This window comes from Puntigrus tetrazona, chromosome 17 (assembly GCF_018831695.1).
Source record: "Puntigrus tetrazona isolate hp1 chromosome 17, ASM1883169v1, whole genome shotgun sequence".
Classification (NCBI taxonomy): domain Eukaryota; kingdom Metazoa; phylum Chordata; class Actinopteri; order Cypriniformes; family Cyprinidae; genus Puntigrus; species Puntigrus tetrazona.
Window position 1 is genome coordinate 2,744,644 of NC_056715.1, and position 24,739 is coordinate 2,769,382.

Consider the following 24,739-nt stretch of genomic DNA (forward strand, 5'->3'; position numbering starts at 1 on the left):
GATTTAATTAGGTAGTATAGCTAGTATATAATTTGATGCTAATGGTCTAATCAGATTTAATGATCTATGCTAAGCTACAGCTAAAATCGCCAGACCCAGAGATAAACGGTAACGGTAAACCTCAACTGTTTAACTCTAGGTGAGTTAAAAAATGAGACTACTTTTAAAAACATTGGTGTGTTCCTTTAACATAACATACATTATCTGCTCTGAACTATGGTACCTCCGTGATGCTTAATGTGATTGCTCAGAAATATAACAGTAAAATCCCTTTGTCAAAAGTCAGAGCAGCCGGATAAATGTTTTCACTTGGAAATCTCCAGAGATTTTCCTGCTGGATGAGCTGCTTTCTGGTGTCTAGAATCATACATATGCAAATACCCAGAAACCATCCTGAAATCTCCGTCAAGATTCAGAGTGGATTCATGTAGTCCCGATGAAACAGCTTAGCCATCGACATCTGTTTAGCATTCCCTGCTTTCCCTCAAACTGTCTAACACATGAGACCTCTTAGTCCATCGCTCATAAATATGCAAAGACACTGATGCGACGCTGAGACGGAGCGGTTGACCTCTATTATATATTATACTGTTCAGCAAGACTGTTTTTAAGACACTGAGATACGTCTGGGTCTTTTTGAGCCTACTGGACATTTTTTTCAGATCAAGAAAAAGTAGCTATTCTGTTCACTTTAGTTTTTTTTCCTTTTGTCTTGTTGTCTGTAAATGCAGGGATGTCTGAATCCATGTCTTGTTTAAAAAAGTTATTACAAAACTATAAATTTTTTTGCAAAAACCGATAACAAATTTTTTATTGTGCATCAAACTGCAGTTATTTTGACTAGGTAAAAAATGAATTAAAAAATACAATTTTGTGTGTGTGTGTGTGTATATACACCCATGCATGCCACACTGCTCCCAGAATGCACAATGTCATTCTGTCTGTATCTTTAGAATTGGCAGTAAATAGCAGTGGTTTTGCTTGGAAACATTTTCTCGTGACACTTCCAGTGGACCTCATGTGACCTCTCAGTACAGCTGTCTTTACCGTCTCTCTGTTCTCTTCACAGCCATCTCTTCGCCTACAAGGAAAACGTCCGCTATCCTGACGCAGTAGCCGTGACCTATGACCCCACGAACCGCTGGCTGTCTTGTGTGTACAACGATCACAGTCTGTACGTGTGGGATGTACGTGATCTTCGCAAAGTGGGCAAGGTTTACTCGGCTCTCTACCATTCGGCCTGCGTATGGAGTGTGGAGGTGAGAATAACTAGCGTTAAAGTAAAGACTTGTTTATTTCAGCTTTTTGCCTAGGCAACATGCCAAATATTTAATGCAAGCCTTTAGGAGGTGACGAAAAGATGGTGCTGATGAGGTGGATGTATAAAAGAAAGTACAATAACATTAAAATAACAAAACAAAATAAAATAAAGCTAAATATAATAGAATAAAATATTAAATGAAAATTAAATAAAATGCAACAAAATGAAAAATATTCAAGACCTAATTTAATTTTTCTATTTTTTTTTCTAAGGTTAATACATAGTATGCTTTTACCTAAAAACTGAGTTAAATGCATTTGAAGTACGAGAAGTGTTTTTAAGATTATGAGAAAATTTAGACTTCTGAAGCGTGTTTGGTAACGTGTTTTTGTCCTTTCATTGTGTCGTGTGTTGACATTTTGCCTGCTGAAATAATGTGAGGCAGGCCTTTTGTATTTGAACCTAATGTTTTTGTATTATTTTTGTAAGGCCCGATGTGAACTCATATGAGGTTATCGTATTAATAAAAACCCAGGTTGTGTCACGGGCTGTGTGCTCATACCAGATCACATGATTCATGACTGTGACTTCCCTTTTGGATTGTTTTGTCTTTCTTTAGTTGTCTGGTATTTTGTGACCTCATCAAAGTTCTTAAAATATGCCCATAATTACAGGTCAGGGTTATTATAATTAATTAAACCTAAAACCATAACAACCACTTTAACAGAAATACAAAAAACATATGTCATTTTTGAGGGATTTAAAGTATAAGAAGTAAAACTAAATCAGCTAAAACAAATAAATGTGAATGTAGCATCAGCTAAAGAGTTTTGTGACATTCAGAATGTACCTTATTACTTCTAAATAGTTGTTAAATAATGGCAGAGTGTACGGTGTATCACTTGGATTGGTATTGTCTGTATGTATAAAGAGGATGAACCATTAACGCCCAGTGCATAAGAACACTCCTTTGTTTTTTTTGGCTAATAATGACCTAATAGAGTTTAAAAGCCACATTAGAGTAAATACACCTGTATTTGTTTTTATGTGTGAGTTTGTGTAATGTAATGCTGTGTGTTTTGTCAGGTTGAGTCACTTCTCATTCCCGTGTCCTGCAGGTCTACCCAGAGCCGAGGGATGGAGAGCAGCCACGTTTGTCTCCTGGATCGTTCCTCAGCTGTTCTTCTGACAATACTCTCCGTTTATGGAACACGGACGCTCAGAACACCACGCTCAGCCGAAACGTCATCAGCAATGTGAGTTCGGGAAACTCGAGACTTGAGAAAAAAATTGCAAATAAATGATCAAAAGATGAAAGATTTTAAAGAGTTTTAAGGAGTTTGCATTAGGGTTTAAATGAAAACGTTAAGCAGCACAATGGTTTTCAGCATGCATAATAATAATAAATGTTTCGTGTGCACCAAATCAGCAAATTAGAATGATTTCTAAAGCCTCATGTGACACTGATGCTATAATATTCAGCTTTGCATTGCAGGAACAAATTGCATTTTAAATATACTGATATGTAAAATTATATTAATATTTCACAATCTTACAATTACAGTTTGTACTGTATTTTTGATTACAAAATATGATCAAATAAATGCAATAAATTGAACTGTATTCTCAAGAACAAAAAAACAAGTATCATACTTGGGGTATTACTGTGATCGTCTGTGCGTTCTTTCATAAACTGCATATATATAATCAGTTACAGTAAAGCCGTATGAGTAATTAATAAAACTCTAGAAATACTGTTCAAAATTAAAATGGCATATTCGGACACTATATCGTTGTCAAACCATGGTAGAAATTAGTTAAAAATAATTGCAAATTGCATAGAAAGACTTATGATTTGGTTTTCCATTAAACATTACAATATTCATGTACTTTAAGTAATATAAGTATATACATCTGTATAAATGCAATGAAAAAGTCACAAATGATCTTTTTTTTCATAACCAAAGGACCTCCAGAAGGTCATTTATATGGACAGCAACACTTCCACCCTGCTGGACACGGACTGCACCATCTCCAGTAACTCGGAGAAGGCCGACCCACAGACCTCAGAGAACCGTACAGGCATTAGGACCATGTGCGTGAGCCCAGACGGGCTGCACCTGGCATCAGGGGACCGCAACGGAACACTGAGGTCTGTTTTTCACATGTCTGCTCAACACTTCTACACTAATTGATTTGAGTTAATTGATCCTCTGAGGGTTTTAATGGAAAGGACAATGTTTTTGTGTACTGGTATCACATGCATGCAGGAAAAATACGGTTATTGTTAATGCGTTACGCTTTCTCTGAAGACTCTATGTATTACACAAGCATCCTCAATGCATTACACTGTTATGCTTCAGAGAATGCAAACATTTTTAGTTTACAAAATTGAACTTCTGAACTTCTGCTGTTTCCAGAATCCATGATTTGGAGAGCATGGAGGAAATTCTGGACGTTCAGGCCCATGACTCTGAGATCCTGTGTCTAGAGTACTCAAAACCCGAGACTGGTGAGTGCTGAGTGTGTGTTTTTTTTTTTTTTTTTATATATATAGATCTGGAGCTGATTAATCGTGCGCTGAGGTGCTGCTTAATGCCCCAGTTAAAAGGAAGTGCTGATCCAGCTCAGATGCTCAGCAGATGCTCTGTAACCTTGGAGTCGCCACTTTACACACATGCCACCAGCAGTGTTTACAGCTAGTTTTTCCAGTGTAAACTTCACAGCTCGAACCTGGTACAGTTTAAACTTGAAGTCGAATCTGAAGTTGTTTCAGTGTCCCGGCTTAATGTACAGAGACAAAAGTCATTTATTTGTTGAATTGATCTTTCTTAAAAAGTGTATATAATATGACTTAGCTCAACACAGAAACACTGATTTAATCAATGGGCATAGTCTTGGGTGGCACGACCTGTTTGGCCGACCTAGGGCAAATGTTTGGGATAAAAAAAAAAAAAATCCATTTGGTGATGGTAGTAGCACAGAAATTCGCTTTAAGCGATAGCATCGATAACATCTGACATGCAGTCAGTTACCAAAGAAAATTATTCTCGTGCTTCAGGTTTTAAAAACAACAAAAATCACACATCCTTATGCAAGTGAACAGCACTGTAAACATTTAAAATATGCAACTATCAATGGCACCATTTTTGTGGCAATCGACAGCACGCCACAGATGCTGCTGATAGAGCTTTAGTTGTAAATAACACTGAATGTAAGAGCCTCGGGTATCCTTTTAAGAGTGCAGAGGCTGGCGTGACATGGTTAGAGGAAACTGACATACCTGTGAAAAATAACAAACAAAAAACAAACAAACAAAAATTCATAGCTCTGGGTAGTTGCTAGGAAGTTATTTAATTAGATATAGCTTGATACCAGTGTTATTTTAGTAGTATTTATATATTTGTTATAGGCTTTTATGATTTTATTTATTTTAAAAGTATTTCAGTTTTAGCTTTAGCAATTTTAGTATTTTCCTTAAAAGTGTTACTTTTTTTTTTATTGATATTTGTATGTTTTTTTATGCTATTTTATTATTTATTACAGCTTGTTTAATTTTATTATTGACCTTTTTTCAATATAGAAAAGTGTTCAAATATATACACATGCATACATATGTATGTTTTGTTTTAGTTAACGATATACTACTCTGGTCCCTTTTTCAAAGTAAGGGTTTTTTATTTTTATTTTTCCCAGTTACGCTGAAAATGCCTCCAGCCACAACTAACTAGAATTTTGTAATTTCTTGTTTTTCGTAAGAATCATTATCTTCCGCTGTTAAGTGCGGTTCGGTGTGAAGTTGTGCTTAGCATGTGTTGCCTTAGCTGGTGGTTTATATCAGGCTCAAGGCCAGACATCGAGTACGGCTTGATGAGAAACAGAACATCTGCTAGAACACGCATAGCATGCGAGAAGGCGAGATTGTGTACCTCTCTTTCATAACATTGTGATAGGGTTCTCTCGGTTTAATAGACCATTGATCCCATCCACTATAACAGGCTAAAAACAGCCTATCAGCCACAATCTGCACAGGTTTTAGGCATCATCTGCTCTTGTGTGGAATGGATGTAAATAAGATACTAGCACACTTACGAACCGCCTAGTCTGCATTCCAGATACAGTATCTGTCCATCAGTTTGGTTTACAACACGCACTTCAAAAAACAATTGCTTCGTTCTTAATGGCCTGTGAGGATCTGTGATCCTCACGGGCTGCGTTTTGATTCGTTTTTGCAGTGAAGAACATCACATTATCGTTTGCGCGTCTGCTCTGCAGCCGTTAGAATATTAAGAGCTTTCAGACGGGGATCTCTCGACAGAGATGAGCTCTCATTTCAACATGATCTGGCTCATTTCTTCCGCTTAGCGTTGCGAAAACATACCACGTTCTGTTCTCGTACTCTTAAGGGGCAATCGCATCTTTTTCTCGACTGTGTGAAGTCACACATGAACGCAGTGTTAGCGTATCAGCTTGTGGTGTGAAAAGTGTGAGAACAAAACCAGAAGCCGCTCTCAACCCGAACTTTTAAACACGATTCCAGAAATGCAGTTTGGCCGGTTTATCTTTACAGAAATGTAATTAGGGGTCTACTGGTAATGGTATCAGATGATAAAACAATGAATATGTGACCCTGGACCACAAAACCAATCTTAAGTCGCACAAATATATTTGTACAAATAGCCAACAGTACACTGTAAAAAAATATATATTTTCTATGCCAAAACAAAACATTAGGATATTGAATAAAGATCATGTTAAATGAAGATATTTTGGTAAATTGATCAAAACTTAATTTTTTTTTTCTAAGTAATATACATTGCTAAGGACTTCATTTCAATAACATTTAAAGATGATTTTCGACCACATATTGTTTTATTCTAAACCATACATACAAGCTTAGGCCTTTTTATTCAGCTTTCAGATGATGCATAGATCTCGATTTCAAAAAACTGGCTCTTATGACTGGTTTTGTCACATATGGTATATTTATATATATTGCCGTTCAAAAGTTGATGTAGAATGTATCGGAGTCAGTATTATTTTTAATGTCTATAAAAAAAATCTCTTAGGTTACACCAAAGCTGTATTTATTTGATTTGAAATACAGTAAGAACAGTAACATTCTGAAGTATTATTACAACTTTTCTATTTTAATATGCAATTTATTAGCTTTGCTGCAAAGTTGACTTTCAGCATCATTGCTGCAGTCTTCAGCGTCACATGATCCTTCAAGAAATCATTCTAATTTGCTGATTTCCTGCTGAAGTAATATTTATTGTTATCAGTGCTAAAAATGGTTGTGCTGCTTAATATTTTGACATTGTTAATGTATTTATTATGTGTGTGTTTAGGTCTGAAACTGTTAGCCACCGCCAGCAGAGACAGACTGATCCATGTTCTGGATGCGGATCAGGAATACAGTCTCCTGCAAACACTGGATGAACACTCCTCCTCCATCACTGCTGTGCGATTCGCTGGTGAGATCTTGACTGCCTTGCCAAGTTTTATTTAACAACAACTGCTGGAAATGTTTACGTGCGTCATCTTTGTTCTCATTTCAGCTAACGATGGGAAAGTCAGGATGATCAGTTGCGGTGCCGATAAGAGCATCTACTTCCGAACGGCACAGAAGGTGAGATCACTTTTAGTCGTATTATGGTTTCCGTAATCTGTGATGTTTTCATTGGACATCTTTAAAATTGAAAGAGTGGCATTTCAATGGTTGAGTCCTGACTCGGAGCTGTCAGATTCCTCAGGCCTCGAGAAACTGTTGAGCTTCAAAGAACGCCTGATTTAAATAGACACACAAGCACTTAAGACCCTTCTGCAAATGATACACCAACGGCCAGCGATTAAGTGCGAGACACAAACAAGCACTTCTCATGTCCTAAATGAATACTGAGATATTAACTTTGAAGTCTTAGTATGTTTCTGAGAAAACAATAAGAATTATAAGCTACTGAGATGAATTCACAAAACATATAGGATATAGTATATATACACATATCTCACATATATATATCTATATATATATATATATATCAGTGGATATTGAAATTGTAGACAATTCCTCATGCAGAAGACATTTTTCCATCTCTTATTTTTTTGTTTTCCTCTTAAACTCTAATCTGTTTCTCAAAACCCATAATCCAGATTAAGGCGGACAACTGATTTAATAGTGCAATAAACTAATCAAGTGGACAAGTAATCATACATGACGTCTCAAGGAGCTTTTGCAACTGTATTATAGATCACTGAAAATCACCTGCAGAACTTAAATCTGTTTAATTCTGACCTCAAAAAGTGGCCCAGGACCAGGGATCATTAACAGACCGCTTGTAAATCCACAATATCACATCTGTCACAATATCAGAAGACCAACATTTTTAAAGTAGTGTTTATTTTGCTTATTCTTTGTACTGAACTAATCGTTAAACATGCCAAAACAGACAGAGGAAGGAACAGCGTTCACACGCACTCATCACATCGTGAGGAAGACTACTCTGTATGACATGGACATCGACCCCACAAGGAAGTACGCTGTTATTGGATGTCAGGATCGCAGCATCAGGTTTGTTTTCTTTTTTTTTTATTATTATTAGTAGTAGTAGTAGTAGTAGGAGTAATATTAGTTTTGTGCATCTCCTAGTTGAGCCTGCTTTCAAGGAAAAATAAAGCCTATTACTTTGCTAATGTGATTTGTATCGTGTTTTTGTATCTGTATTTACATCAAGGTGTTTTAATTTCTGTAATTGAATAATTTCATGGTATCATGACTCATTTATAAGTTTATGACTGTATAGACGGTTGTTATATGGACCTGGACTTCATCTAACAGGTGTTGCAGTCATCTGTTGCCGTGCTCACAGCGTTAGCAGATTATCACTCAGGTGTTTGTACAGTAGGATGGCATTAGAGACTTGACTGGTTAATCCGGTCACATTTGGCATGTTGTTGACCATGTGCGCACACACACACACACACATGCAGATGCACAAGCACACACACTGAGTCAGCCTGTCTGTATTGTCTGAGACACCTGACCATCTTAAATCATTAGACACAATCTGATCGTCTCATCATGTGTTTGTTACTTGGTGAATGTCACAAAAAAATGTACAGGCCATATTTTAAAGTGAAAACTAAAATTATAATTTGCATATTAGAACATGAAACCTACTTCTTTCTCTCTCTTTTTTTATTTACCCTATTTCTTTATTCATTGCATGACATTTTCATAATTTAGCATTCCTTTGAATTTTCACCCACAAGTTTTACTTTCGAGTTTTTAATGTAATCCATTCATCTGTGATCTCATTAGAAAATTCTATTACTATAATACAGAATATTATAATCATCTTCTGTCTCATAACAAATATACTATAATATATTTTATATACATTTATAAACATTTTAGTGTTGTATATTATGATTGGCATTTTTTAAGACAAGTGAGATATTTATTTATTTATTTTTATCAAATGACATGTTCGTGGGATTCGCTCTCCTGCTGATTTGACAACTTTCAAGTGTTGCTCTTTATTCTTCAATATTGGCACTCTAATCGTCATTGTGTTTTGTAAGTCTCACTGTGCTATCCCACACAAAAGGGCAATATGAGGAAGGAACCAGCACAGCGCATTACTTGCAACTGTTTTCCTTTTGTCCATTCAAACTATGACTGCAAATTTATTCTGCACTGTGGGCAAGAAAAATGCCAGGAATGTTGTGTATAATACAGCCGGCCATTTACTGCCTTTGTCTCATTCTCACCGAAAGCGGCGTCTTTTCGATGGTGTGTGTGGTGCAGTGGCAATGAATGATCTTAAAAGAAGGCGGCCTGACTTACACAAATATATCAATAGAGTCGATAGTCAGTGCTGTAGGCCTCAGTACTGGAGCTCATTCTGGGTTTTCAATGCCTGTAATGGGCACAGACTCTTTTTGTTCCTCGTGCGAGTCATGTGAAGCCTGAGGGGTTCATTGGTTCTGCTCCTCCCAAAGCTGGTAGTGCACTTGTTAGATCCGCTGTAAGGAATGGCAGATGAATGCATAGCGCCTCCAGATGGCTCGAAAAAGAAGGGTGTGAAATCCAGTACATAATTCACCAGCTCGTTGCCAAACAGAAAAGGAAGATGTAAAGAGTGAAATTCTACACTCTTAATTTTTTTCCCAGGCCACTTGTAATGTTAAATACAGTTCTCTCAACCAAACCAGTCATTATTTAAAGTTTTGGGTTGGTAAGAATTCTAAATGTCTTTGAAAGGAGGTTATGCACACAAAGGCTGCTTTTATTTTTAATGTCTTTTGAAAATTGTATTTATTTCTGTGATGGCAACGCTGAATTTTCGCTATCATAAGTAAATGTAACATGATCCCTCAAATCATTCTTTTGTCAATTTGCTGTGCAAGAAGCATTTCTTATTAAAGCTTCTGCTACTTTTTTTAATTTGAAGGATTTTTAACATCTGCAACGGCAAGCAGAAGAAAGTCTACAAGGGCTCCCAAGGGGAGGACGGGACCCTCATCAAGGTATGCAGTCCTTGGATGAACAGATTGGGTCTTAAATTAATTCAGATACTGTTTTTTAATCTTAGTCATATGGTTATTGATGTATCTGAATGTGTTTATCAGGTTCAGACGGATCCCTCAGGTCTCTATGTGGCCACAAGCTGCTCGGACAAAAACATCAGCATCTTTGACTTATACACTGGAGAATGTGTGGCCACCATGTTTGGCCATTCTGGTGAGATTTGCGTTAAGTGTGTTTATTGAAAATATAGCATTACATTTTGCACATTCTAAGCATTGTGTTGTTGTCCACTTTTAGAGATTGTAACAGGAATGAAGTTTACTAATGACTGTAAACATCTGATATCTGTGTCGGGAGACAGGTACATATTCAGAAATCTTCAATTTCTCAAATTAAGAATCCATTTTTGACTCGATTCGCTATGTTAAAATGTTTAATTTGCCTGCTGTTGTGTGTTCAGCTGTATCTTTGTGTGGAGGCTTTGTCCTGAGTTGACCATCAATATGAGACAACGACTTTCGGACCTGAAACAGAACAGCAAACCTGTTCAGAAGACCCCACCAAATAAACAAAACACACTTAGGTATAAAGTCAGTCAGTTAGTGTTGCTTTTACAACAGACTCAAAATGGTGATTTTTATCATGTTTTCTGGTTTGTATCAGCGCAAGAAAAGAAATCCACAGTTCTCCGGTCATTGGCACCATGTCGTCCGACAGCGACAAAGACGTGGAGGAAGAAGAGGGCATTGAAGAAGAAGATGAGATGTTCCCTCACCTGTCATCAGGCAGCAGTGGTGGCGAAGAGACAGGTAATGTATCTGACACTCTGCAGCAGTCTTACTAAACTGGTTTGGCTAGTTATATAAACAGTATCCGGCTTATTTGGGTTGGGTCACATTGTGTGATTTTTATTGGGCGAGACTTCTTCCCAATGTTAATTTTAGGCTTATAATATTAGTTTTTGTTTCTGTTGCAAGGATCTTCTGAAGAAAAGCACAACACTCTCAATTCCCACATGAAGAAAGTAAGAAAGTCTATAACAAGTTGCATAATTTTAGCTTTGATTGTCTCATTTTTATTGATGCACTTTAACATACTTTCTCTCTCATAAGCAGTCTAACAGTTGTGAACATGAGGGTTCAGGTCCACGACCAAGACGGCGCTGGTCCAGGCGAATGGGTAGTATGGATCTGAAGGTGAAGTCCATGCTGGACCTGAGGCAGCTGGAGTCATTTGCCATGCCTCTCTTCCCCAGCAAAACCCAAGATGTTCGTAAAGATCTTCCACCACCTAGGAACCAAGAACTAGGTAGCACCATCAGTCTACAGACTATTGCCGCATGGGTAAGCTTTATATTAAAAATAAAACATTTACGTACACTTCTAACTTTAATATCTAATGTGATATAATGTCAAATATAGTCTCATGGAGCTAAACTTTTCACTGTACCAGCATAACTATGCTCCATTTTGTAGCTTAAACCAATGAACTATGACATTCAAAATGTATGATGCAACAATAGTAATTTAGCATAAATCTGCTCCATTTTGCAGCTTAAACCAATGAACCATGAACTTCAAAATGTATGATGCAACAATAATAAATCAGCATGCAACAAAGTGTAAACTCATTAGAATAATACTGCAGTGTCTTCAACAGGACTTAGGATAAAATACAGAAAATCAAAAGAATCAAATGAAAATTAATAAAGCTCTTAAAATTTGTGCCTTGTATTTATGCTCATTAATGCAGACTGCTTTGTTTGTTCTCTCTATAAGACTTGTGTATATTTTCTCTGTAGGTACCTGAAGAAAATGAACCAGGAGGACAAGCACGTCCTCATTACATCAAACTGTCCCCTCAAACCCAAGAGACAGAAGTGCTGTATCCTGAGGGGTGTGAAGACCAAATCAGTCTTGTTGGAAGGTCATTATAAAAATTTTTAGTAGCTTATTTGATTTACACTATAGGTGTATATTTTCAATATAAATTAATTAATTCTGACAACATGACATTTCTGATAATTTCACATGCAAGCTACATTAAAAGGGATACTCCACCCAAAAATAAATTCAGTCATCAATTTACTCACCCACACTTGGTTCGAAACCTGTATAAATTTCTTTTGTTGGGGGAGCACAAAGTTACTTTGAAGAAAATTAGGAACAGTTGTGAGACATTTCCGAAAGCATCTTCTTATGTTTCAGAAGTTTCACAGGTATCGATTGACATTACAGTGAGTAAGCTAAGATAGAAATTAAATTTTTGGGTGGAGTATCTCTTTAATTTTGAATTCATATATTGATACAAATCACAGTTTCGAGATGGCGCTCAAATACCTGTCCACTCTCTTCTCATTGTTTGTGTGTAGCGAGTATCAAGTGAAAAAGCTGCCCCATGGAATGAGATGTGCTAAAGTGAGCTCCTGTCCTGAGAAGCAGAGTCCAGATAGCGCCTGCTCTATGGAGTATTCCAGCAGTCGTCTCTCAAGCCCCGAACATCCTGGAGAAGGTATTTATAAAACTAAACTAGAAGACTTAGACAATCATTTCAGTAATTGCAATGATTACTGATAAATGAATGTATATTTTTATGTGTTCGCTGTAGACTCCGAGCCGACTGAGCCATTGAGTGTAGATGGAAACTCATCAGAACTGGATATGGAAGATCTTGATGAGGAAGAGGAGGACAGTCTGAGGAAGAATGAGATTCAGACTCCTGTACCTCAAACCCCAGATCAGGAGGCATTTCTCAAGAGGCACTTTGCAAACTTGTCAGATCTCAACAACCCTGGTAGGATGTTTGTACTGTACATGTTCATGTAATTTGCTTAAAATATGTTAGTATAAGTTCTCATACTCTTTTTCTTTGGCAGCAAGTCCAACCAGAGTTACTCCAAATATCTCTGACAGCATGTCATCGAAGTTTCTTTCTCAGAACTCTCCTAGCAGGTAAGAAACAGTCACCCTTTGACCAAATATCTTCCAAATGTGACCCTTTTCAATGATATTTGGACTTCTGAGGGTCAAACATGACCATGCTCTGCCCTTTTTTTTTTTTTTTTTTTTTTTTTTTTACCAGAACTCCATTCCCGTTCCCCTCCAACAAAAGCTGTAACATCAAAACCGCTAGTGGAGTAGTACGCCCACTAATCTCAGAAGTGAGGCCCCTCATGGAGAATAAGAGCCCAAGCAAACAGCAGGAATCCCATGGATATGAAAGGACAACAGGTCAACGTTTAATCCAGAAGAAACGCACACCCATCATGGACTCCCGCAGGCTGATCAGCCCTGTTGCTAAAGCTGCGGCCAATCACAACAGTTCTGCAGGCATGAGGAAAGCTCAGTCTATCCACAACATCTCCTCAGAGGGTAAATCATCTTTTAACTTGCACTACTCAATATGGATATATGGAGTATTTCACATTTAGGTTTTACCATATTGTTTTGGGTTAGCTACTCCATGGGGCTTGCCTTCTTTACTCACATTAATTGCTTGTTTCCTCCCTCTTCTGTTCAGCTGATGTGGTCCAGACGCCCAGTCGTCCTTCTAAGGAAGTCCATCCACAGCCGCAGACTCCAGACCACCAACAGACGCAAAGACCACGGCGTTCCCTTCCTACCGTCCCGCTCATCAGCCCCATGACTGCCCTTCCAAAAGACATCACCACACCTACCAAATCCAAGTCCCGCTCCTACATGAGTCCTACCACTAGCTCTATGGCCAAGATGTCCCGCTCCGTTTCAGTGGGTGACAACTTGAATGTGATAGAGCTAGAAGACACAGGATCTTCAGACCTACGCCGGGGCTCAAGTTCAGACACTTCCAACCCTCGAAGCACCTCCCAAAGCAAACCCACCACTCCTGTTACCCTGATTGCATCCCCTAATGCTTCGACATCCCCATTTCCAGGCCCCTCCATGCCCCATGCAGCAGTCATACCCACTCTGAGTGCCGGCTCAACTGGAAACTCTTCCTCTAAAGGTCTCCAGGTCAAACTGACTGGAAGTGCTCGACCCCTGCTTCATATAGACATTCCTAATCCTCTTCCAGATAAACCCTTGTTATCTTCGCTCTCGCCATGCACCAAGACCCCCAAACCTGTACAAAAGGAGCCCTCAAGTACAACTCCTTCAAATCCAGGAGCAGTTCATCTGCCCAACAGCATTGTACAACCGCTCACAACTGTTTGTTTGAGTCCATCTGAAACCCCAGACCAGATTGAGCTTAGTATGGTACTTGTTCCAAGCGAGACCAAGAATTTAACGGAAGATGAACTTCACTCAGACACAGAGCCGACCAAAGAGGACACCTCTAAGACTGAGTGCCCTCCCATGAGCCGGTGCTGTCTTCTTCAGTCTTCCTCAGGCTCTCAAGATTCAGGTTTGCCAGGACATCAGTCTTCCCTTGTTCCATCTTCTGTTCTGCTACGACTTGGGCTGTCTAAACACTTCTTTACCAAAGGGCTCTGGCCTCTCTCATGCTCTACCTCCTCCATCACATCCTTCATCTCTTCTTCACCCTCTTCACCCATTAACCATTACCACCTGCAGGGTGAGGCATGCTGCTACTAACACTTGCTGTAACGTCTATCCTCTAATCCAGCGGTACTCAACCAGTTAACATAGATTTCATAGATTCACTTTATGCAATGTATGTACCATTTCTCATATATTTGTTCTATTTTTTTTTGTCCTATTGCTTGTAATTAGTTTATTATTATTATTATTATTATTATTTTTATTGTTATTATTACTACTATTATTTAATCGATGAATGATTATTGTTTCATTAAGGCTTTTTGTGATATTGATATGGTGACAAGAATTATATTTATGTGGTATAAAAAAAACTTAAAGCAAAAATACTTTCACAAAATATAATTTATATAATCATGAGTTTGGTCGTCTCGCCCACTCTTACTCCAGGAGCAAAACTGTACCTGGAACAACATTCCTACCAACCATTCATTAACCTCTGGTTAACAATGTTCTTATGAGTAATCATTTCCCTCTGGTTTTAATGTAAAGGTTAGGTCTTGGGTAATTGCAATGCTGTTCCAGGAACAACAAATGACGTGCCATATTTCTGTAGATCACCTGTGTTGAGTACCACTGCGCAAAATCATTTTCCATGCCTTTATAGTTCTCAGATTTACTTTTCTGTGTATGCTCAGTCAAAATTGTATGCTTTTATTGCTCAGCGCATTCTAAGACCCAGCATGACTCTAACAGAGCTCGGTTTTCTCCTCTGCAGACACATCTCTCAGTGTGGATTCTTGCAGGCTGGTTGCCAATGAATTGCAGAGCAGTTTTAAAAGAGCCTCCCACCTCTACAAAATGGTAGGTTATCACTTGGCCACATTCACATGTAATTGTACAGTAGGCTGCACTTTAAGCCCACATGTCTGCCTAAACTGTTTTGTGCGGGCGACTTGAATCTAACTTTGCATATGTGTATGCGCTCCCGTAGCTAAGCAACTCCACCGACTCCAGCGAGGAGCAGCAGGAGATGGCACATGTGCTGGCCGATGCATTTGATGCGATGAGAGACGAGCTGAATTGCCTGCCACCGTGCACTCCTTCAAGATCTCCCAGCACTTGCACTGTGCGCACATTAGCTAACAGTGATGCAACATTAGGTGACGACAGGACACTTGCCCTTTTAGAGCAGTACTCCAGACTGCTGCTCAGAGCAGTGGAGAAAAGGATGGACAACAAAACTTGATTTCTACATGGGCTGTGGCTGCAACAGGATACCAAGCCATGAGACTGCACAGCAGACTCTTTTAAATAGCGAGGAGCTTTTAATAAAGAGACTGAAAAGAAATTCCACTATCCTACCTCCCTGTTTAGCATGTTACTATGGCAGCAACACACCCCTGACTTTCTCACCTCTTTGCAAAATATTGTGCCCTGCTACTAAAAACGCATCCAGATAGTTTGGCCTTTGAAACTTTTGAATGACCTACATGGCATCAGGGAGAGTAATTGATGGTTTTTGTTAACTGCATGGTACAGCAAAATGGATTCAGTGGTTATCGTCTTTGAAGACGAATAAGCAATTTTATATAGATACAACACTCTGTCATGTAAAAAAACTAATTGTTGTTGAGAGGAATCTCCAGCAACCACCATTTATTTAAACATTGTTTTTTTTTTTTTAGAAATTCTCAGCGCTCTCTTTCAAAGGGACCGGTATCCCTCGAAGTCTTAGCAAGGCAGATTTGTCTCGCTTTTACCTTTTATTATGGAATGATTTTTATATTGTATGTTGTGTTTGTGCTGATACTCTCAAGTTGAATTGGGATGTTGGGGTTCATATTTATTCTCATGTGATAGGTCAACGAGTCCCACGGAGGCTCTTCAACATTTGTTTGTTGTATTGTATGCCCAGTCAGTTGGGTGCCAGAGAAAAAATGGGGGAATTTGAAGGATGATTTTGTATCGTTTTATTTGCAGGACTTTTGTACTTGAATGGTAACTGTCTCATGGATACGGGTGCCTTAATCTCGACCAGCAATTTGCTTGAAAGAATGAATCTGGCATTTGTAATTCAAGCAGGTAATATATGGAAACGATCAGTGATTATTTGGATGTTGTCCACCGCTAATTGATTTAATTCTAGGTTGCAGATTGTGACAAAAACAAAACTGCCATAAAAACACTGAACTGAACTTGATGATAGATTTGCAATAGCCAAGTAGAAAACGTTTGTTGAACTTTTGTGCACAAATTATGAGAACGGTTTACAATTTTACAGAACTTCGGTTTTGAAAATACCCTTATCCTGAAAAACGTTTTTACAGAAAAACTTGTTTTCCAATTATGACTTCTCAAAGGTGTTTTATTGTTATGTGATGTGCTGTTATTTTCCCAAGAGCTAAACAACACCGTGACTCTTTATTCCAGGTTTTCCCACAATCCATTGCTAACTAGATTGAGGTGTCGCTTCGCTGTCCTCTTCTTGAAACAACTCTTCTTTTTTCCGTGATAATATTGATAATGTACAGTAAGGCACTTTTTTTGTCATTAAGCTTAATTGAAAACGATGGCGTAATATGTTGAGTGTACTGTAACTTCTTATATAGATGGACCTGCACATATTTTATAGTGTCCAGCTCTTCTACTGATACAAATCCAAGCAAAAGCCAGGGAGACACTGTACGATTTTGGGATCTTAAAAAGACTGATAGTCTTCGATTAGCTTATAACTAGCTGTTTGCGAATGAAAATGTCAGAATGTGAACACCTTGTGGATGCCATCAGTGGTGACCAAAGATTTATATCAGAGCCTGATATAAAATACAGTCAAAGTGGCTTTTTCTCACAGGTGTTATATTGTACAATCTGGCATAAAAAATAAATCAATAAAATTGCACGGCGCACACCCAGCTTAAGTGAACACTGCAACTAGTTCAACCACAACTTGCCTGTTGTCGCGGGTTGCATTAATGGACCACAAATTGAAATTGAAATTTATTCAAGACAGGAAAGCTAAATAATTCATAAATTAAAAAATATGAATTGTTAGGATTGGTTATTACTATTTGAAAGTCTGGAATTTTAAATGCTGAGAAAATCACCTTTTTAAGTTGTTAGCGAAGCATATTAACAATCAAAAATTAAGTTTTGATATATTTACTTTAGGAATCTTACAAAATATCTTAATGGAACATTTAAAAAAAAACATGGCTTAAAATGTACCCCAGCTACTTAAGTCCAGAGTCACAAATTGTATTCACTTGATGCTTAGTTCCACCTTTCACATTCACTTGTACTCTTGGTACAAATTTATTAACAGTAAAAGATGCTAAATGTGCAATTGCAACGACAATGCAAGTTTTACCCAACTGTTACAAGCCCCTTTCACCAACAGCAGATTGCACTGTCAAGTCTTTTAGTAAAACAGATTTATCTACACCCGTTATCGTATGCAACTCTTATTTGCCATCTCATGACATGTGCTATGGCTTTTAAGCTAGACTGAAAATGCATGAGATGAAAAATGATATATAACGTAAGCTCAAGCAGATTTGATTTAGCTAGCTAGTTGGCTAGTGACGTAGCAGAAGTGAAGGCCCTACAGTAGGACCGCATCAGTAACAAAAGTACTGTGCGAGAATCAGCATGAATACAATACATATGCATGAAGAAAGGCAGGATTTAGGGTTGGCTCGCTCCCTGAACTAGAACGCATGGTTGTATGCTTGACCTGCTCCTCGTGAACAATCACGCAAACCTTCAGCTTTCAGCGTTATATCTGTGGTGACCAGCTCTGCTTTCATCAAACCTATAGCCAGTTGATCGAGATGTATTCTAGCGTTACAGATGGACCAGTGCTCTCTAAGACTGTTTCTTTTTGGAAACTTGTGACTTTGTCTTACCTTTTTGCTCCAAACCGAAGTCAAGTGTTTCTATTCTCAGTGTTTATACAATCTGTCACCTGAAATCTCTTTCTCAGAGAAGTCAAACAAATAAAACCGTATTTATTACATGTTAAACTGCATTGTTTATTGCTATATATATTCTATATGCATATCTCGTGACGTCTCCACAAGTAAAGCCTGCAGCTGTTGATAACGGTTTTCGCCTCTGTCCAGTCTCACAGCGCTCCAGCAGCGTTTGTCAAGGACTCCACAAGCTGGAAGTAATTGTACTTGATATCATATTCCATGTCATACCAGAAATTCACTGTCAAGACAAAAAGAGCAGTCTCATTCATGATTCACGGCAAGTTGGTATTGTTTGCGATATTACTGGCGGTCAGATCACCGACCCGCTATGCAGCCGTGAGACTGTCTAACGTGGTGAAACCACAGGGAGGGCAGGTACAGCATCTCTCCAGCTTTCACGGTGCAGAGCAGAGGTTTAGCCAGCCTGTAAGACGGATATCGCTCGTAATCTGGGTTAAGAGGGTCCAGAGGGATCCAGGGCACCTGAAAGATGCGGTAAATATATTAAAACGCATTTATAACATGCACAGTCAGAAAATTAATTTAGAAATTATATAAACTCGCTTTGGTTAAATCCTCCTCATCCACTATTTCGAAGTCGCCATCTTCTTTCTGCCTGTAAGTGGCTGGCCGGTAGAGCTCTGTGTCGAGGAAATAAAGCACGACACCTATAAATAGTCCTGAGGCCTATTTTTCTTTGTTAAAAAGCATTACGTTATCGAATGAAATGATAAAGAAGCAGCTTACCATACGGTATGAAAGGTCTATCAGTCGGAGGGATCAAAATAAACTCTTTATGTCCAGAGATCACACAGTAAAGGTTCTCGTAATGATCTTTATGCACTACAGAGAAACAAATGCTTTTTCACTACATTGCCTCTTAGTGTCACAATAATATGTAGACTTAAGGATACATACATAAGGGTGAGTATTATCATTTTTTTTTAAACTCACAATTTCCACCCAATAACATATTTAAGAGCTTTGCCTCGCTAGAAGAATAATTATATTAATTCTAAAAATAACCGTCGTTTTATGATTTTACACAACTTTTCCATACTTTTAAAATTAGACTACCTCACACGTGACCCCAGACCACAAATCAGTCCTAAGGGTCAATTTTTAAATTGAGATTTTTTTTTCCACATGTGAAAGATGTATGGTTGATGTATGGTTGTTAGGATATGTTGTCAGTGTTTGGCTGAGATACAACTATTTGAAAATCAGCAGTCTGGGGGTGCAAAAAATCTAAATATTGAGAAAATCGCCTTTAAAATTGTCCAAATGGAGTTATTTGCATTACATGTTAAAAATCTAAAATGACATTTTGATATATTTACTGTAAGAAATTAGCAAAATATCTTCACCATTATCCTAATGATTTTGGTATGAAAGAAAAATCAATAATTTTTAATTACTGCTAAAAATATCCCTGGTTTGTCTGGTTTTGTGGTCCACGGTCAGATTTATACCTCATATATGATTTCTGTGGAAATTCTGGTTCTTTAATGAAAACGAAAAAAAAATTATTGAATATTTTTTCTTGTTTTAGCTAATGTTAATGCTTGTCTTGGTCCACTGATTTAAAGTTTACAATATTTCACGTTAGCCAAGAAATAAAGACAAACTCACTTGATGTGACAGCGCTTTCCTCCCCGAGCCAGAAATTTACAGCATCAGGCTGTTTTCCTAAATTATAAAAATTCAGCCATTATCCTATGGAGGGTACGTTCAGGTAGACACCGAATGCAAAATGTGTGGATTTACCGAGAGCTTCAGTCATCCAGGGGATGTGAGTCTGTACGTCTCCCGTCAGCTCGGGCAACTCCTCAGTCAGATTTGAGCATTGCTTCTGAATGTAAAACACACCACTGCTCTTCACCTTCCCCTCAATGATATCCAGCAGAGAGCTAAAGCTCATCTGACGCTCCTCTGGCATCACGAAGCGATCCCCGTTCACGGCATCTGCATATCCGTTCGGAGTGACCGCCACACTGATGACTTTGGAGCCCACTTTCTCTCTGTGCATATACGATTTAAAAAGTGTGTACTTTTTAGGGGTTAAAGTTTTAGGGCTGATCCGATCATTTGATTGGCTCACCTGAGATAAGTGGGGTTCCATTTAGACAAAGCTGGCCAATCACTGAAGGCATCACGAATGATGCAAGGCTTGTTTGGACCGATCCAGTCACGGTAAAACTGTAGTGGAGACAGGGGCCCATCCAGGTATGGCACTGCATCATTAAGATAAAGCTCTGAGGACGAGAAGACAACAATATTTAATATTTCAACAAAAAGGTCTTGCTTATGTTTTTGACGCCATGGCAAAAAAAAAAAAATAATAATAAAAATTGGCCCAATAAAACACCTTACAGTAAAAATTGTTTTTCGGAACAATTAAGCCTAATATTATACACATAACTATATATATGTTCTGGTGCAGAAGACATTTTTTCTATTGCATCGAAATATGATTTCACAAACAAAACAAATGACAAATTATTATTGCATGAAAATTATCTAGCTTTATATATCGTCTATTTTTAACCGCCGTATGAACGTTGTAAATTGTAAATGTTCAAATGTCAATAGGCAGAAAGTCAACTCACCCTGAGCTTCTTTAGAAAAAACTCCCAAGCACTCTTTAATTGCATCCATAACACTATCCACATATTTTCATAAAACGAATACTGTCTGGTAATTTTTCACATGCCACCGTCAGCTTAAAATACTCATAATATGCTTTCTTCATATGCATGCAGACCTATTCATAGCATAAAATGAACTATTAACGTTTTAAAATAACTAGACACCGCTCACACGCACTCTTCACATGGTTAACAGTTGTTTAATGTTATGACGCTCGTCTTCCGCTCATGCGCAGAAGCGGCTGTTTACAGCGTCGTGTCTGTCTCCCTCTACTGGCCGGAAACTGCACTTCAGGAAAACACATTTATTTATGTTTTAAGTAACGTTGTTATTTTTTATTTATTCATTTGATTTATTTTTTGCGCAAAATGCAACACAAATATAATATTTATTTTTATTTAAAAAAAAATAATAACTCGAATGTGATGACACGAATTGTCACGCCTCTGTGAGTAGATTCACACTTGACGCCAATTAAATCACGTCCAAGGGTAAAGTTACAGCACTGTTATTGGGACTGGGAACCTTTTTTTGCGAATCTGTTTTCTTCCAATGGACCCTAAGGAACATGGATGAGGAGGCAGCTCTCGAAAATTACTTTGACCAGACTATTGCTGTAAGTTGTGAAATAAATGGCTGAAATGCCATGACAAATGAAGGCTTTGCTAGTTGAAAACATAATCAGCCTTATGGAGATTTTACATGCATCTTATAACAAATGTTGATGTTAATTATAAATAAGAAAATAAATATATAAATTAATACATTTGAAAAAATTTATCAAATTAATACAATATTTCAAATTAAATTAAAATACTGCTGTATACTTTAAAATGTTAACAGTGCATTGAAAATAATTATTTATTTTTAATAAATGTCCTTGTTATTTACATATTTATTCATTTGGAGGTTTGTTTTCATTTAACGATAGGGTGCTTTAAATTTATATTGATTTAGTCTATAAGTCTATAATGTGTCTTTTGTTGTTGTTGTTCTCCCAAGGGTTCATCTGATTACATCTTTGAGGGGGATCTGGGTCTACAGGGTCCAGCTCCACAGCTCCAAGATTCCGCTTTCCTGTCCTCTTTAACCTCTCAAGAGAAAGATCTCACTGAAGACTTGGACCTGAGCTTCTTACCAGATGAACTGGGCGCTCAAGATGAGCTGTCACAGGCCCAGAATCCCGGCGCGAACGAGGACAGCGGCATTTACATGGACTGTTCCATGAGAGAGTCGACAGAGGCAGATATCGACACCAGCAATTCTGCACAAAACACCTCGCAGTTCAGTCTCCCAATGACTCCCATGACCCCTATGACACCCATGACCCCAGTGGCAGAGAGTTCAGGCATCATCCCGCAATTACAGTAAGGCCTTTTATGCATCCGGGATCCTTATGGCGTCATATAGGCCCAGAATTTCAAACATTGCTACCGCTTTACTGGATTCCATGAAGAACATTTTTAACATCTGTGCAACCTTTCAATTCCACGAAAGGTTTTTTATAATGGAAAAAGGTTTGATTACATACTAGTCAACATTTGAAGTGGATCAAAAACTAATCACAAGAGTTGCATTGCAAACCATTGCATTCTTGCCTTTCGACAACTTTTTTTGATCCACTTAAAATGTTGACTACTGTATATGTGCTTCATACTAAGAATAAACTTAAATGGTTCTTCTGAGACATCACTATTAAAAAAGCATTACTTTTAAGTGTAAAAGGTTGAAAAGTGCTTTAACTGATTTAAGCAAACCAAATGTCTGCAGTGAGTTACGTTTGAACAGAATCCTTCGCACTTCTTTAAGTATAGATTGATTGCTTTTAAACCACAAGCCGCTGCATCCTAGTTTTGCATACTATATTTCCAAACCTGTTTTTGATCACACACAGGAATATTGTGTCAACGGTGAATCTTGCTTGTCCTCTGAATCTCAAATCCATTGCACTTCAAGCTCGAAATGCTGAATACAACCCAAAGGTACTTTTCTAATTGCAGTAAATCATAGACGAAACACACATTTCTATAGTTTTCTATAGCTGTCATTATTTAATCTATGCATTTTTGGGGTGAACTCTTCCTTCAACTTTATGATTTAGGTACATCTTTCAGTCTTTCCGGTAGCATAACTCCAAACTTTGCCTATGTGTAGCGTTTTGCTGCTGTTATAATGAGGATCCGTGAACCAAGAACTACTGCTCTCATATTCAGCTCTGGGAAAATGGTCTGCACTGGGGCCAAAAGGTATACATAATATACATGTTCAGAACCCTAACTGTAATGCATTAGGGTAGCAAAACTGTAAAATAGATAAACTTAGCTCTATGTTAGTCTTACACGTGTCTTTTACCCTATATTTGCCTTTCTCTTTGTTTATCTTTCCAAGCAGTGAGGAGCAATCTCGCCTTGCTGCACGGAAATATGCCCGGGTGGTACAGAAACTTGGTTTCCCTGCCAAATTCCTTGACTTCAAAATCCAAAACATGGTTGGAAGTTGTGACGTCTGCTTTCCTATTCGCTTAGAAGGCCTGGTCCTCACTCACCAGCAGTTCAGCAGGTCTGGACAGGCGTCTGTCTGTCTGTTATAATTAAGTTGGATGGTTACTGGCCCTCAGTTTAAGTGGCCCTGTAACATCTGCATTTAACCGTTTTACCCTTCCAGCTATGAGCCAGAGTTGTTTCCTGGATTGATATATCGAATGGTGAAGCCACGTATTGTGCTGCTGATTTTTGTGTCTGGAAAAGTTGTGCTCACAGGTACAGTTGATATATAGTATTATTCACCAGTCTAATCTCGCATAGTCCAACTTTAAAGGAACGAATGGTTGACCTAAATACGCAAACTAGCTGAAAATGCACTCGCCCTCTATTATTTGGACATATTTAGCATTACATGATTAATTGTCCACCAGTAGATGCTCTTCAAACAGCTGGAAAAATATCACAATAATCTGCAAGTAATCCACACGACTCCAGTTCATCAATTAAGGTCTTTGAAAAAAAAAAAAGATGCATGTTTATAAAAAACAAAAAAAACAAATATAATTTAAATATATATATATTAATATATATATATATATATATATATATATATATATATATATATATATATATATATATATATATATATATATATATATATATATATATATATATATATATATATATATATATATATATATATATATATATATATATATATATATATATATATATATATATATATATATATATATATATATATATATATATATATATATAAATAATCATACTTTGTGTGTGTGTATAAATAATCTTACTTTTTTTTTGCATTGAATTTGTTTTTGTAAAACGCATTTTCCTCATGTTATTATGACTTTTAGGTGCAAAAGAGCGGTCAGAGATCTATGAAGCCTTTGAAAATATTTACCCCATCCTGAAAGGGTTCAGGAAGCAGTAGAAACGGTACACACACATGTGCTGCTTATTTGTCTATAACAATATGCCTCGTATCCATATATAAGTGGTGCTTAAACGGTTTGAATGCAATAATTGAATCAAAACTTTTGTTACTGCGCTTTATTTATTTAATGTCTTTTTGTTTAATTTATGTGTTGTCTACATCAGTGATGGTTGCTGAGATAACAGAGCATTCCAGAGGTTACTGTGAAAAGTTAATGTTTTGTTAAAATATTCAGCTTTGCCTTATGCGGGCTCTCATATGGAGACATGTCAACTTGGGTCATGGCTGTTTTTCCCCTTTGTACATGTTAAACTGCTATTTGCTGATGCACGTAAATAAACTTTGAAGACTTATTTTGCAGAACCACGGAAATTAAATGGAGCTTTATTTCCTATAT

The 24,739-nt window shown here is 37.6% G+C and overlaps 3 protein-coding genes across 7 annotated transcripts in view; 2 read left to right on the plus strand and 1 right to left on the minus strand.

Annotated features, from left to right (window-relative positions):
• Nucleotides 1-18,297, plus strand: part of mapkbp1 (mitogen-activated protein kinase binding protein 1) — a 42,767-nt gene extending 24,470 nt beyond the window's left edge. For 2 of the 3 annotated variants that reach the window (XM_043262975.1, XM_043262977.1), the window contains 22 exons: nt 1,070-1,259; nt 2,380-2,517; nt 3,229-3,413; nt 3,682-3,773; nt 6,613-6,738; nt 6,823-6,893; nt 7,711-7,832; nt 9,718-9,793; nt 9,896-10,007; nt 10,092-10,155; nt 10,255-10,377; nt 10,458-10,603; nt 10,772-10,818; nt 10,907-11,137; nt 11,596-11,720; nt 12,166-12,305; nt 12,402-12,587; nt 12,670-12,745; nt 12,876-13,165; nt 13,314-14,177; nt 15,051-15,136; nt 15,267-18,297. In XM_043262975.1, the coding sequence (XP_043118910.1) occupies nt 1,070-1,259; nt 2,380-2,517; nt 3,229-3,413; nt 3,682-3,773; nt 6,613-6,738; nt 6,823-6,893; nt 7,711-7,832; nt 9,718-9,793; nt 9,896-10,007; nt 10,092-10,155; nt 10,255-10,377; nt 10,458-10,603; nt 10,772-10,818; nt 10,907-11,137; nt 11,596-11,720; nt 12,166-12,305; nt 12,402-12,587; nt 12,670-12,745; nt 12,876-13,165; nt 13,314-14,177; nt 15,051-15,136; nt 15,267-15,521 (3,745 nt within the window). In that variant the 3' untranslated portion in view covers nt 15,522-18,297. The remainder of the gene's footprint in view (nt 1-1,069; nt 1,260-2,379; nt 2,518-3,228; nt 3,414-3,681; nt 3,774-6,612; nt 6,739-6,822; nt 6,894-7,710; nt 7,833-9,717; nt 9,794-9,895; nt 10,008-10,091; nt 10,156-10,254; nt 10,378-10,457; nt 10,604-10,771; nt 10,819-10,906; nt 11,138-11,595; nt 11,721-12,165; nt 12,306-12,401; nt 12,588-12,669; nt 12,746-12,875; nt 13,166-13,313; nt 14,178-15,050; nt 15,137-15,266) is intronic. The other variant, XM_043262976.1, reaches the window with a different exon arrangement.
• Nucleotides 18,286-21,115, minus strand: jmjd7 (jumonji domain containing 7). 2 transcript variants are annotated; one of them, XM_043262978.1, is made up of 8 exons: nt 20,859-21,115; nt 20,351-20,504; nt 20,017-20,270; nt 19,882-19,938; nt 18,997-19,092; nt 18,814-18,890; nt 18,573-18,732; nt 18,286-18,487 (listed from the first exon to the last, which is right to left on the minus strand). In XM_043262978.1, exons 1-8 carry the CDS (start codon nt 20,905-20,907, stop codon nt 18,399-18,401), a joined length of 936 nt encoding a protein of 311 aa, XP_043118913.1. In that variant the 5' UTR covers nt 20,908-21,115; the 3' UTR covers nt 18,286-18,398. The 2 variants fall into 2 exon arrangements, with proteins under 2 accessions (XP_043118913.1, XP_043118915.1); XM_043262980.1 differs by lacking the exon at nt 20,859-21,115 and having other exon boundaries at nt 20,017-20,299; nt 20,351-20,503.
• A 269-nt stretch (nt 21,116-21,384) lies between these two features.
• On the plus strand, nt 21,385-24,718 carry tbpl2 (TATA box binding protein like 2). 2 transcript variants are annotated; one of them, XM_043262452.1, is made up of 7 exons: nt 21,385-21,514; nt 21,901-22,265; nt 22,793-22,880; nt 23,053-23,144; nt 23,287-23,457; nt 23,563-23,657; nt 24,263-24,718. In XM_043262452.1, exons 1-7 carry the CDS (start codon nt 21,467-21,469, stop codon nt 24,337-24,339), a joined length of 936 nt encoding a protein of 311 aa, XP_043118387.1. In that variant the 5' UTR covers nt 21,385-21,466; the 3' UTR covers nt 24,340-24,718. The 2 variants fall into 2 exon arrangements, with proteins under 2 accessions (XP_043118387.1, XP_043118388.1); XM_043262453.1 differs by having other exon boundaries at nt 23,290-23,457.
• Nucleotides 24,719-24,739: the final 21 nt, after the last annotated feature.

What these genes read in the sequence shown, in the direction of transcription:
- jmjd7 (XM_043262978.1), bottom strand. Translation starts at nt 20,907, where the DNA reads ATGGATGCAATTAAAGAGTGCTTGGGAGTTTTTTCTAAAGAAGCTCAG. An exon ending in TGGAACCCCACTTATCTCAG is followed by an intron (nt 20,271 to 20,350) that starts GTGAGCCAATCA and finishes GTATATGCACAG; the next exon opens with AGAGAAAGTGGGCTCCAAAG. An exon ending in TAGACCTTTCATACCGTATG is followed by an intron (nt 18,891 to 18,996) that starts GTAAGCTGCTTC and finishes TCCTCGACACAG; the next exon opens with AGCTCTACCGGCCAGCCACT.
- tbpl2 (XM_043262452.1), top strand. Translation starts at nt 21,467, where the DNA reads ATGGATGAGGAGGCAGCTCTCGAAAATTACTTTGACCAGACTATTGCT. An exon ending in ACTTTGACCAGACTATTGCT is followed by an intron (nt 21,515 to 21,900) that starts GTAAGTTGTGAA and finishes TGTTCTCCCAAG; the next exon opens with GGTTCATCTGATTACATCTT. An exon ending in GGCATCATCCCGCAATTACA is followed by an intron (nt 22,266 to 22,792) that starts GTAAGGCCTTTT and finishes GATCACACACAG; the next exon opens with GAATATTGTGTCAACGGTGA.